Source organism: Pseudophryne corroboree, chromosome 11, assembly GCF_028390025.1.
Source record: "Pseudophryne corroboree isolate aPseCor3 chromosome 11, aPseCor3.hap2, whole genome shotgun sequence".
Taxonomy (NCBI): Eukaryota; Metazoa; Chordata; class Amphibia; order Anura; family Myobatrachidae; genus Pseudophryne; species Pseudophryne corroboree.
The window spans coordinates 304,930,666-304,945,016 of NC_086454.1; the positions used below are offsets into that span (position 1 = coordinate 304,930,666).

Sequence of the window (14,351 nt, forward strand, 5' to 3'; positions counted from 1 at the left end):
TGTCGTCGGGTTCAATTGAGATTTTGGAAAATTCAGAATCCACCCGTGCTGTTGCAGCACTACTTGGGTTAGTGCTACTACGTCTTCCAGCTGTTCTCTGGACCTTGCCCTTATCAGGAGATCGTCCAAGTAAGGGATAATTAATACGCCTTTTCTTCGCAGAAGAAACATCATCTCGGCCATTACCTTGGTAAAGACCCGAGGTGCCGTGGACAATCCAAACGGCAGCGTCTGAAACTGATAATGACAGTTTTGCACCACGAACCTGAGGTACCCTTGGTGTGAAGGGCAAATTGGGACATGCAGGTAAGCATCCTTGATGTCCAGGGACACCATAAAGTCCCCTTCTTCCAGATTCGCTATCACTGCTCTGAGTGACTGCATCTGGAACTTGAATTTTTGTATGTACAGGTTCAAAGATTTCAGATTTAGAATAGGTCTTACCGAGCCGTCCGGCTTCGGTACCACAAATAGCGTGGAGTAATACCCCTTTCCCTGTTGTAGGAGGGGTACCTTGACTATCACCTGCTGAGAAACCAGCTTGTGAATAACTTCCAATACCGTCGCCCTGTCTGAGGGAGACGTTGGCAAAGCAGACTTTAGGAACCGGCGAGGGGGAGACTTCTCGAATTCCAACCTGTAACCCTGAGATACTACCTGCAGGATCCAGGGGTCCACCTGTGAGCAAGCCCACTGCGCGCTGAAATTCTTGAGTCGACCCCCCACCGCTCCTGAGTCCGCTTGTAAAGCCCCAGCGTCATGCTGAGGGCTTTGCAGAACCCGGGGAGGGCTTCTGTTCCTGGGAAGGAGCTGCTTGCTGCCCTCTCTTACCCTTTCCTCTGCCTCGGGGCAGATATGACTGTCCTTTTGCCCGCTTGTTCTTATAGGACCGAAAGGACTGCGGCTGAAAAGACGAAGTCTTTTTCTGTTGGGAGGGGGTCTGAGGTAAAAAGGTGGATTTCCCGGCAGTTGCCGTGGCCACCAGATCCGATAGACCCACGCCAAATAATTCCTCCCCTTTATACGGCAATACTTCCATATGCCGTTTGGAATCCGCATCACCTGACCACTGTCGCGTCCATAAACTTCTTCTGGCAGATATGGACATCGCACTTACTCTCGATGCCAGAGTGCAAATATCCCTCTGAGCATCTCGCATATAAAGAAAAGCATCCTTTAATTGCTCTAAAGTCAATAAAATACTGTCCCTATCCAGGGTATCAATATTTTCAGTCAGGGAATCCGACCAGACCACCCCAGCACTGCACATCCAGGCTGAGGCGATGGCTGGTCGCAGTATAACACCAGTATGTGTGTATATACTTTTTAGGGTAGTTTCCAGCCTCCTATCAGCTGGATCCTTGAGGGCGGCCGTATCAGGAGACGGTAACGCCACTTGTTTTGATAAGCGTGTGAGCGCCTTATCCACCCTAGGGGGTGTTTCCCAGCGCGCCCTAACCTCTGGCGGGAAAGGGTATAATGCCAATAACATTTTTGAAATTAGCACTTTTCTATCTGGGTTAACCCACGCTTCATCACATACATCATTCAATTCCTCTGATTCAGGAAAAACTACAGGTAGTTTTTTCACACCCCACATAATACCCCTTTTTGTGGTACTTGGAGTATCAGAGATATGTAAAGCCTCCTTCATTGCCGTGATCATATAACGTGTGGCCCTACTGGAAAATACGTTTGTTTCTTCACCGTCGACACTAGATTCAGTGTCCGTGTCTGGGTCGACCGACTGAGGTAAAGGGCGTTTTACAGCCCCTGACGGTGTCTGAGACGCCTGGGCAGGTACTAACTGGTTTGCCGGCCGTCTCATGTCGTCAACTGATTTTTGTAATGTGCTGACATTATCACGTAATTCCATAAACAAAGCCATCCATTCCGGTGTCGACTCCCTGGGGGGCGACATCACCATTACCGGCAATTGCTCTGCCTCCACACCAACATCGTCCTCATACATGTCGACACACACGTACCGACACACAGCAGACACACAGGGAATGCTCTATTGAAGACAGGACCCCACTAGCCCTTTGGGGAGACAGAGGGAGAGTTTGCCAGCACACACCCAAGCGCTATAATATATATGGGAACAACCCTATATAAGTGTTGTATCCTTATAGCAGCTTAAATATAGTAATATTGCCAAAAAAAGTGCCCCCCCTCTCTGTTTTACCCTGTTTCTGTAGTGCAGTGCAGGGGAGAGTCCTGGGAGCCTTCCTCACAGCGGAGCTGAGCAGGAAAATGGCGCTGTGTGCTGAGGAGAATAAGCCCCGCCCCCTATTTCGGCGGGCTCTTCTCCCGGAGTTTGTGAGATCTGGCAGGGGTTAAATACATCCATATAGCCTCAAGGGCTATATGTGATGTATTTTTAGCCATAAGAAAGGTATTATACATTGCTGCCCAGGGCGCCCCCCCCAGCGCCCTGCACCCTCAGTGACCGCTGTGTGAAGTGTGCTGACAACAATGGCGCACAGCTGCAGTGCTGTGCGCTACCTCATGAAGACTGAAAAGTCTTCTGCCGCCTGTTTCTGGACCTCTTCAATCTTCGGCATCTGCAAGGGGGGTCGGCGGCGCGGCTCCGGGACCGGACTCCATGGCTGGGCCTGTGTTCGATCCCTCTGGAGTTAATGGTGTCCAGTAGCCTAAGAAGCCAATCCATCCTGCACGCAGGTGAGTTCACTTCTCTCCCCTAAGTCCCTCGATGCAGTGAGCCTGTTGCCAGCAGGACTCACTGAAAATAAAAAACCTAAAAACTTTTTCTAAGCAGCTCTTTAGGAGAGCCACCTAGATTGCACCCTGCTCGGACGGGCACAAAAACCTAACTGAGGCTTGGAGGAGGGTCATAGGGGGAGGAGCCAGTGCACACCACCTGATCCTAAAGCTTTATTTTTGTGCCCTGTCTCCTGCGGAGCCGCTAATCCCCATGGTCCTGACGGAGTCCCCAGCATCCACTAGGACGTCAGAGAAAGTATATTGGTTTCAATATAGGGAATTATTAATAAACTCTGGCTATAAAGGTGTTGGCCGGGATGTATTGAAGTCCGTGTTCAGTGGTCAAGCAGGATGCCGGACGAACTTGGACTTATTTTAAAGGGGCAATCATTTACAAGGCATGGTTTAGCCTTGTAAGTGACTGCCCCTTTAAAAAAAGATTTGGGTTCGGCCGGCATCCCGCATGGCTGAACTCGGACTTCATTACATCCCGCCAATTGAATGAAATAAAATAAAACCAATTTATCTTCCAAGCTCTATTTGCTACATCCACCAGGGTCCCCGTTCACTCCAACATGTACCAGGGTCACACTCCGCTCTCATCTACATGCTCAGCCTCTTTCAAACAAGCTCCTGTGAACTTTTCATTCACCTGGAGAGGAGAGTCGGATGTGGTGCAGCAGCAATAGACCCACCAGCAAGACAAAGAGGACAAAGTGTGGACGGAAGGTAAGCTTTTTTTTTTTTTGTTTTCTTACGAAACTCAGTCCAAAACTAATCTTTACTGATTTAGCTTTAGGTTGGATTATTTCTAAATTGCAAATTATCTAATTTTATTTTTTGTAAGTAAAGATCTTACGTTCAAAAAGCCATCACCTGTAATCTTAAATTCCGCTACAGAGTTCTATAAAAGTTTTCACAGCATCCAGATAATACTCCCTCTTTGGTGTCACTACGCTTACATGTTGCCTATTGTATATTCTCATAGACATAACTCATTAGAAAGCTAATTTAGTACCGCACTTACAATAACGATTTAAAAGTTAGAATCTGGCTTTGAATAAACATTTTAAAGAACGTCTGTGCATCTGAGAACAGCATCTAAGTAAATTCCACATATGTGAAGTATCTTGTTGTTTGAGATTTTCTCTAAATTAGTGAATATGACCATCAACAAAATATCAGGATTTCAATATCATTCCGACTTGTCAACGTTACAGTCTAGCCATAAGACTGACAATGCGGATAATAGTTGAAGATCATGTTGTTTGCTATGTATGTCATAGTCTACTGTATTATACTGTATGCATGGATTATATATACAATATGATTTTCCACATTTTGCAACACTGTTATGGATAGGCAGCATAAAATGTTGCTACTGTTTTTTGGTACTTATTTGCGGATTTTAACTTTTATTTCAATATTCACAATTTTCTTCCATATTTGATATAGAACAGCAATCATTTGAGAGAACTTTATGCATGCTGCATATCATTTTAATCAGCAGAAGCTGCTTGTGTGTCCTATTACATTACTATGCGTTTAAGATGTATTTTTGCAGAAAAAAATGCAAAGAAATATGCTCTGCGCTACCGAGTCACGTGGCACTCATTCAATGTGTAACGCGACTTGTAGCACACGGAGCAAAGATGTAAGAAAACACATCTGTAGAGCACCAGTGTATGCATCACTATGGTGTAAGACAGAGGGATCATTGGTGCAATTTTAGCAAAGCTTAGAAAGGACACATCTGTACCTACAAGGATATAGTGTCATGGTGAATGATAAGGTTCCAATCATTTAAATGAAAATGGAATAAACCATTCTTTTGGGATAAAACAATATTGATAAGAATGTAGCCAATCAATTCACAAGGAACTAGTGACATCACTGAGACACTTATACCTCAGAGATATTGATAGTTTCTACGCAGTTGGTAGGCAGAATACTTTTTTAGCTGACAAAATGGCTGCCATCAACTTGGCCAGCAACTGGTACACTTGAAGGTGACCACCACACATTATCATTTATGGGTGGCATAATTTTTGTAGGCGTAAAGGTGGGGGAAATATAGGCCGTTATAGCCCCATCCTTTTATCATTCATTTAATTTTTCATCTTACTGTTTTTAACTCACCGGCCATCTTGAAGTCCCCACTAGTCGTCCAGACCAGTGGGGAAGAGAATTGTTGTTGTTGTGGCAACAAGACTGCCCCTTAGCAGGTGATGAGTGGGACTCATCATCCGCAGTTTTAATGAATATGTGTCCGCATCAATTGGGATTGAGAGTACAGGATCAAGGTCACTAAAGGCCAAACTATATTTTAGCATACGAAATCCCAAAAGCGAACTTTCTGGATGAAATGCAGCCAGCAAGCACTTAAAAACCATGACAAGGAATCCTAACTGGCTAAACAAAATTAAAGCAGATATGAGTAGTAATGCTTTACAGAGATGCATAGTAACATCCTTTGGTGCACAAAAATCAGCAGTGCATCACATTCTCTCCTACTTCACATACTATTGACATGAAGGGCAGAAAGAAACCTCCGACACCCAAAAATAAAAAAAATAAAAAAATCCACACAACGCAAATAAAAAACATAACCCAACTCAGTAGCAATATAAATTATCTATATTTTAAGTAAATTGTTTTGAATTCTTTTGAGCTTTTGATAATTACATTTTTCCCTTTAACATCGGCTGTATGGATCGTCCACTTCACATATCTGCATCCTTACTAGGCGACAACGACAGCTAAGACATGTCTAATCATCCGTCACAGTGAATGGCAGCAGTCTAGTTCACAGCAAGACTTCAAACTTTCAATGTAAGCAGCAAGAAGACACTACACCACTTCCCCATTCTCTCACATCGATTTATAAACCAACCACAATGGCGGATTATATTGTAAAAAAAAAAAAAAAAAAAGTATCACAATTTGAAACGGTTCCGGTATGAATGGTCGACCATGTTATGGTCGACAGTCATTAGGTCGACCACTATTGGTCGACATTGACATGGTCGACATGGACGACACATGAAAATGGTCGACACATGAAAAGGTCGACACATGAAAAGGTCGACATGGGTTTTTTAACTTTTTTTGGTGTCGTTTTTTGCGTAAAGTGACTGGGAACCCCAATTAGTGCACCGCTTCGCTCGCCATGCTTCGGGCATGGTGCCTTCGCTCCGCTACCGCTTGGCACAGATTACCGTTCCAATCGTAGTCCACGTGGATCGTAAAGTATGGAAAAGTTCCCCAAAAGAAAAAAAAAGTTAAAAAACGCACGTCGACCTTTTCATGTGTCGACCTTTCATGTGTCGACCATTTTCACGTGTCGACCATGTGTCCATGTCGACCATGTCAATGTCGACCAATAGTGGTCGACCTAATGACTGTCGACCATAACATGGTCGACCATGTGAACGGATACCATTTGAAACACCTCACAATCATCTAATTTTGCAAAAATAAATCCATTATAGTTTACTTGGGACAATCTGCAAACAACAGCTATTGATGGAAAATGTTATTTGCCACCTATAACAGCATTAAAATAAAAATGAACACAGCATACTGTGAATTTGGCTAGTAAAATGAAGGAAGTGCATGAAGTTTTTCATTGTGGAATTACAATAAAAGCACAAAAGCCCTAACATTGACGTTAACTGTAATTTTACTTTCCATGTCTACAAGCAGACCCCATATAACTGAACATGTCATTCAGTTAAATGAACGTTAAATAAAACACCACAGATACAAAATTCATATATATTTTTTTTTATCTTGCTGAACACTCTAAAAATACTTGAAAGCATGTAAACTTTTTTTGCTTTGTTTTTTAAAAAGGAACTTAAAAGTAGTGTTTGAATCCTCATTTCAAGTTACAAAAATCACTGAGGAGAACACACCGAAGACTCAGACCAAGGAGACAACTACATATGGAATTCAAATTTTCTGAGGTAACAAATGTAATAAAACATAATAAAATGGAGAGAAAAATAAAATACCTACCACTATTATGTCAGAACCCAGCATAGGAATGTTAAGCATGTTTAAGACAAAATATGTATTTTTTTTAAGGCAGCCAAATGTTGGTAACAAATAATTAACGCTAGATTGTCTTTTTTTTTTGTCACAGTCAAAATACTTCTGTCTCAGTTTTTTGTATATTAAAGCTAGATATGTTAAACATTGCCTCATGCTTGAATATTAATTACAACATCCCTGGAAGCATAAAGCAATGTGATATATTTACACATATGATCCCAACACCCTGGTAATTATAGTCTCTCTATAGTTTCTGTATTATAACTTGCTATCTCTTTGAATGGAGAATGCAACATTACAAGGAATACTCCAATTCTACATACCATCTACACGAAGGCCGCAACGTGATAAATTCCTTTTTTTTTTACGCTCATCAATTGTACCCCCAACCCCCAAAATGAAGCGACTGGTTTCTAGGTGTCTTCCTTCAGACTCCCCCCCCAGCCGCTCATGAGGGTGAGACTCGGATGCGGAAAAGTCCTTGCTGCAGCTGCAGTCGGAAGAGGCGACAGTTTGCAATCCGCAATGCTGCGCATCCTGTGCGTCGGAGATCAGATGGTAATAAGGGTTTGGTGTGATGCCAGGTTCCGGTGCTCCTCTTAAACTCTCTCACATAGTCGTAATTTGTACCTAACAAAATAAACAGTTACGTTAGAAGGCTGTAAAAGAATTCAGGTCACAGTTAAAATATATTTTGCCTGTATAAATTACGCCACATCCACAAGTTTAACCTAATCCAAAACATCATGTGTAGGAGAAAAAACAAAAACTACTCCACAAATAATCAAAATGATCACTGATAGACGATTAAAGAAAAGGAAAGCTTGCCATCCTAGACTCAACTCTACTAGTATTCAGTACAGGAGGCAGCCAATTTACCGGGTGTCAGGATTCCGGCTGTCAGGATATCGATACCGGAATCCAGACACCCAGTGAAATACCGGCGGTCGGGATTCCGACCGCCAGCTGGAATCCCCCCACTTGGGTGGTGGTCCATGCCACCACCCGAGGGGGAATAAAACCCTGTGGCAACCTAAGGTTGCCACCGGGCCCGAAGCGTGTGGCGGACCTGTGAGGGGACACGCTGTGCGTGCCAACAGTGTCCGGCTGTCGGGATCCCGGCGTTGCTTTCCTGACCGCTGGGATATCATACTGATCCCTTTAGTACATACAATATAATAGCAGCTTTAATTTTAAAAAACATTTAAAACATCCATCAGTAGCCATATGCAATCCCCTTCCCAGTCCCCATAGTCTTCCCCGGGTGGAAGAACATTATCATATTGGAATACAGATTATAAACAGCATGGAAGCAACAGCGGGTATAGGCAAACATGATGATTCAAGTGACACAGATGCATAAAAGTATTTGGAAAGCATAAACCGTTAAATGGATTGCTTGTCTGTATAGTCGATGACTTGAGGGGGCAAGCAAATAGTTGCCCAAAATTGCACTTACACTGCTTGCATGCTGCTAAATGCAGATTGTCGCCTCTATTTGCCGAAATCAGAGGGACCTCAGCATGGAATAGATTATGTAAATAAATGCATACATTCACTGTAAAGTCGCTGAGTAACATTAATCACCTTAACCAGTTCATCAAATCAACAGAATACTAAGGGGTCAATTCAATTGGGAGTGAGTTTGTGAAAGTGAGTTTGTTTCATGAAACGTGCATGTATTGTACCAATGTGCGCACCAGAGAAATGCGAAATCCAATTAGAAACGTGCATGTATTGTACCAATGTGCGCACCAGAGAAATGCGAAATCCAATTAGAAATCCCAATTCACGGTAGTTGCAGCAAGGTTGTGCGAATTTTCTACAAAATGTGACCTAGTGAGTGAATGAAAAAAGTGGGGAAACTATCCTGGACCCCAAAAAAGATAGCAAAACCGTATAGAAGGCTGTTAGTGGCCATCGGGGAGGACAATCCTGGGCCGTTTTTTCAATCCTGGTATTTGGGATTGAGAAATTATCAATCCTGGGATTCTCAGGATATCCGGGATTGGGTTGGTGAAAAAATAAATAAAAATTATTTAATGCTCCCTGCCCAGCCCCCACAGTGACTCACTTTCTTCTCTGGGCGGAGGGTTTGTGGTCCGGCCAGCAGCTGGCTGCGCAGCGTGAACTCTGACATCACACTGCGCACAGCCGCGCCGCTGTACAGCTGGGGGCAGGAAGAGCCGGACAGCGTCTGAGAGGTGCTCAGCGCTGCCTGGCATTAAAAATAATAATAATTTGCCTGCTAATCCCGAAATCCTGGGATTGGAAAATCCAATCTGGGGATTTAATCCCGGACAATTTTAGGCCAAAATCCCGGGATCCTGCTAATCCCGGCATTGGCCACCCTAGTGGCCATAAGGCAAGTACTGGAGCTTGCCAAATGGATGATTTTGTCACTTTCTATTAATGGTTGAAAAAGGATAGCCAGCAAGTGTTTTTCATCAAAGTGTTTTCAGCATTCTGGAGTACAGAAAAACATCTGAAGAATAATTTTTCAGTGTTTTGTAAAAAGTTGGAATAAACACTTTTAGCTCTCATCTACAAGTTTTAATATCCTCTCCATCAATACAACACCTCCACATCATTTATCCTATTAAGGAGCTTTTTAGAGATATTCACCTGAAAATGGACTACTTTAGTGGTCAAATTATGCTATTTAAACCCCTCCAAGTGCATATTATTCGTTGGGAGGGGTTGTAGTTACTATCCCGGCAGTGGCGCCAAGGCTATTCCTACTCGTGGGTGTCCACGACACCCATAGAATAACATCTGTAGCGAGTCACCGAGACCGCTGTGTGGCAAGCGCAGCAAGCCCACAATGGGCTTTGTATCCCCGTATGTTTTCTGACCTCTGGTATCCTGACCGCCGGCATTCCAATACCAACCCGTTGGAAGGGCTGCATTACTGAGACTTGGATTACGCCCTCTGACACTACTTCTCCTGCTGCTCTCTCTGCTGGGGGCCTCACATTCACCCCCCCCCCCCGACCTGGGGGTCGCCATGGGGGTGGTGTTGGGGTCCTTTTACCTTCTAGTTACTCCTACCAACTCATACCACCAGAACCATCCCTTACATTCTCTACATATGAGGTCCACGCCATACGCCTCTTCCAACCAGTCCATCTTAGAGAAGCTGTCATTTACCGCCCCCCCTGGCACTGCTTCCAAATTCATCGACAACTTTGCTTCCTGACTTCCTCCCTTCTGACATTCTCACCATTATCCTAGGCGATTTCAACATCCCTATTGACATCCCCACACAATCCCTGCCTCTACACTCCTTAACCTCACCTCTTCACTTGGTCTCTCCCAGTGGACCTCCTCACCCTCCCATGTGAATGGGAGCTCACTGGATCTGGTCTTCACTCACCGCTGTGATATTTCTGATTTTTCCAACTCCCCATTTCCCCTCTCTGACCACCACCTGCTCTCCTTTAACCTATCTCTCTCTGCTTCCCCATCTCTACCTCCTAAGGCTACCATCACTAAACGTAACATTGAAGCTATTGACACCACATTCCTTTCCTCCCTGTTTGACTCACTTAACGCTCCATTCTCTCTCTCTCATGCCCTGAACAAGTCACTTCCACATACAATGCATCCCTTACTTTTGCTCTTGACTCTGTTGCTCCACCAACCACTATTCACCCTCGCAAATTAACACCTCAACCCTGGCACACCAAATGCACCAGATATCTGCAAAAATGCTCACGTACTGCTGAGCGACATTGGAGGAAATCACGCTCTAAGGCAGACTTCCTCCATTTCAAACTTATGCTCTCATCCTTCAGTGCTGCCCTTTCTCTTGCTAAACAGTCATACTTCAAGAACCTCATCTCCTCCCAGTCTTCCAACCCCCAGCGCCTCTTTGCCACTCTCAAATCACTCCTCTGCCCATCTCCACCTCGTCTCCCTTCCTCACTCTCTGCTCTTGACTTTGCCACTTACTTCACATCCAAAATTGACTCCATACGTCAGGACATCACATCACACAACACCAGACCATCAGTAACCAGCCTTCTCCCATCCCTTACCAACCCTCCCCATCCCTCGCACCAACTCTGACATCTTTCTCCCATGCATCTGGAGAGGAAGTCATGGCTCTCATTCGTTCCTGTCCCCTCACCACCTCCCCACTTGACCCTATTCCCTCCCGCCTCCTCCACTACCTCTCTCCTTCTTCCCATCTTTCCCAACTTCTCAATCTCTCCCTCTCATCAGGCACTGTCCCCTCTGCCTTCAAGCATGCACTCATCTCTCCTATTCTTAAAAAACCTACCCTTGATCCAAACACTCTCTCCAACTACCGACCCATCTCTCTCCTCCCTTTTGCCTCCAAACTCCTTGAGCGTATTGTCTACAACCGCCTTACTTCCTTTCTTTCTTCACACTCACTGCTCGACCCATTCCAGTCTGGCTTACGTCCTCTCCACTCCACTGAAACTGCCCTTACAAAAGTATGCAATGACCTGCATGCTGCTAAATCTAAGGGACACTACTCTCTACTTATTCTACTTGATCTCTCTGCTGCTTTTGACACTGTGGACCATCCTCTCCTACTGCAAATCCTTCACTCCATTGGTCTGTGCTTACGTCCTCTCCACTCCACTGAAACTGCCCTTACAAAAGTATGCAATGACCTGCATGCTGCTAAATCTAAGGGACACTTCTCTCTACTTATTCTACTTGATCTCTCTGCTGCTTTTGACACTGTGGACCATCCTCTCCTACTGCAAATCCTTCACTCCATTGGTCTGTATGACACTGCCCTCTCTTGGCTGTCTTCCTACCTTTCTGACCGTTCATTCTCTGTCTCCTCTCATGACTCCACCTCCCCCTCACTTCCACTAACTGTAGGGGTACCCCAAGGTTTTGTCCTTGGTCCTCTTCTCTTCTCTCTCTATATGTCCTCACTAGGTAAGCTCATTAGTTCTTTTGGTTTCCAATATCATCTCTATGCTGATGACACCCAAATCTATCTTTCCTCTCCAGACCTCTCCCCTGCTCTCCTCACTCGTATCTCCAACTGTCTCTCTGCTACCTCTTCCTAAATGTCCCAGCGCTTTCTTAAACTTAACATGTCTAAGACCGAGCTGATCATCTTCCCTCCCTCCCGCATAACCTCACCTCCTACAATCTCATTATCTATTGATGGCACTACTATCTCCTCTAGTCCCCAAGTGCGCTGTCTTGGAGTAATCCTCGACTTCTCCCTCTACTTCAAACCACACATTCAGCACCTCTCACAAACCTGCCGTTTTCATCTAAAAAATATTTCCAGGATCAGACCCTTTCTGACCCAGGATGCTACTAAGACTCTTATCCACTCACTGGTCATCTCCAGACTGGACTACTGTAATCTCCTCCTGACTGGCATACCTGACAAATACCTCTCTCCACTCCAATCTATCCTCAATGCTGCTGCCCGGCTCATTTTCCTCACCAAACGCACTACGTCCACCTCTCCTCTCTTACTAGACCTTCACTGGCTCCCCTTCCATTTCAGAATCCATTTCAAGCTTCTCACACTCGCTTACAAAGCCCTCACCCACTCCTCTCCCATCTACATCTCTGACCTTATCTCCCTTTACACTCCCACCCGTCCTCTTCGCTCTGCTAATGCACGCCGACTCTCCTGCCTATGGATTACTTCCTCCCACTCCTACCTCCAAGATTTTTCACATGCTGCACCACTTCTCTGGAATTCCCTACATCTCCCCCTCAGACTCTCCACCTCTCTACAAAACTTCAAACGGGCTCTCAAGACCCACTTCTTTACCAAACCCAGCCAAATCTCATCCTAACCCTCTGTTCCACGCTCTCTATGTACCGCATCTGTGTCATCTCTGTCTGTCTACCCCTCCCCTTTAGAATGTAAGCTCTCACGAGCAGGGCCCTCTTCCCTCATGTGCTTATCCTTTTTCTTACTTTATTGATCTTCAACTGCACCAAATCCAGCAGTCTTCTGCCACCTGATACTTATTACAGTGTCATCTGCTGATGTAACCATGTTTATTTACCCAGTACTTGTCCTATATGGTCATCAACTGTAAGTTGCTGTTTTCCTGTTTGATTATTTATGTACTCTGTAATTGGGCGCTGCGGAACCCTTGTGGCGCCATATAAATAAAGGATAATAATAATAATAATCAGAGGAACTGCACAGTGTTAAGACATTTTCACCTTAAAATAAAGATTTTGCCTACGTTTTTCCCCTGCTCAGGAGGGTGCCTGAAAACAAGCACAAATTTCCCCTGGAAAATCAATGCAAGTTTGGAGCAGAATTACACAATGTAATTCACAGTGCGAGTTCGCCATGAAAATGGCTCGTAAGACCCAACTCCCACCTAAATGGATTGACCACTTAGAGCACGTGAGGAATAAGGAATATGGTTAGTTAAGCTTTTGGGTTACAATAGAGACACTAAAATAATTTATATTGTAATAATAAGGATAGAGAATTGATGCATTGGAATTTGGGGGTTCTCATGCCTGTACAGCAAGATTTCCGATATTGGCTGGCCCAGGCACATGTTACTTAGTGTTTGCCCCGAAGAAAAGAGGCTTTTGCCCAGAGTTTATGAAATTATATACTGAATGCTTTGGACTATAAGTATAATAGGATTTTAATTACCTACCGGTAAATCCTTTTCTCGTAGTCCATAGGGGATACTGGGAATCCAATTAGTACCATGGGGTATAGACGGGTCCACTTGGAGCCATGGGTACTATAGAAGTTTGATTATGTGTCTGGCTCCTCCCTCTATGCCCCTCTTACCAGACTCCGTTTAGAAAATGTGCCCGGAGGAGCCGGCCACAGCTAGGGGAGCTCTCCAGAGTTTCCTTAGTAAAAGTTCTTTTTTAGAGTTTATTGTTTTACAGGGAGGCTGCTGGCAACAGCTTCCCTGCAGCGAGGGACTTGGGGGGGGGGGGGGGGGAGCAATGTCCACCCTGCGAGGTCTGAGCCACTGTCTCCGCTGGACATACTTTGAGGGAAGGATATAGAAAAGGATAATGATGAGAATTCGAACCAGCACAACCAGAACAAGCAGAAAGCCATGCTAACGAAACTTGTAACGAAGCGTCCGTAACAACCGGAACCACAATAGGTTGATTGATGTGAAACGTGGACACCACCTCAGGAAGAAATTGCTAACGAGTCCCGAGTTCAGCTCTGTCCTCAAGGAAAATTAAGTAGAGGCTCTGGTAAGACAACGCTCCCAACTCAGACACACGTCTTGCTGAAGCCAAGGCCAACAGTGTGACGGTCTTCCACGTAAGGTACTTTACATCTACCTCCTGCAACAGTTCAAACCAGTCCGATTGAAGGAACTGCAGTACCAAATTGAGATCCCAAGGTGCCGTAGGAGGCACAAAGGGAGGTTGAAAGTGCAGAACACCGTTCAAGAACGTCTGGACCTCAGGGAAAGAAGCCAATTGTTTCTGAAAGAAAATAGACAAGGCCGAAATTTGAACTTTAATGGAACCTAGGCCACATCCACTCCCGACTGCAGAAAAAGCAGGAAACACCCCAGGATAAATTCATCCGTAGAATATTGTCT

The 14,351-nt window shown here is 44.7% G+C and overlaps 1 protein-coding gene across 3 annotated transcripts in view; it reads right to left on the bottom strand.

Annotated features, from left to right (window-relative positions):
- Positions 1 to 6,497: 6,497 nt before the first annotated feature.
- The window catches only part of GAN (gigaxonin), a 291,113-nt gene continuing 283,259 nt past the window's right edge, over positions 6,498 to 14,351 (bottom strand). For all 3 annotated transcript variants that reach the window (XM_063945565.1, XM_063945566.1, XM_063945567.1), the window contains exon 11: positions 6,498 to 7,413. In XM_063945565.1, coding sequence (XP_063801635.1) covers positions 7,232 to 7,413 — 182 coding nt within the window. In that variant the 3' untranslated portion in view covers positions 6,498 to 7,231. The remainder of the gene's footprint in view (positions 7,414 to 14,351) is intronic.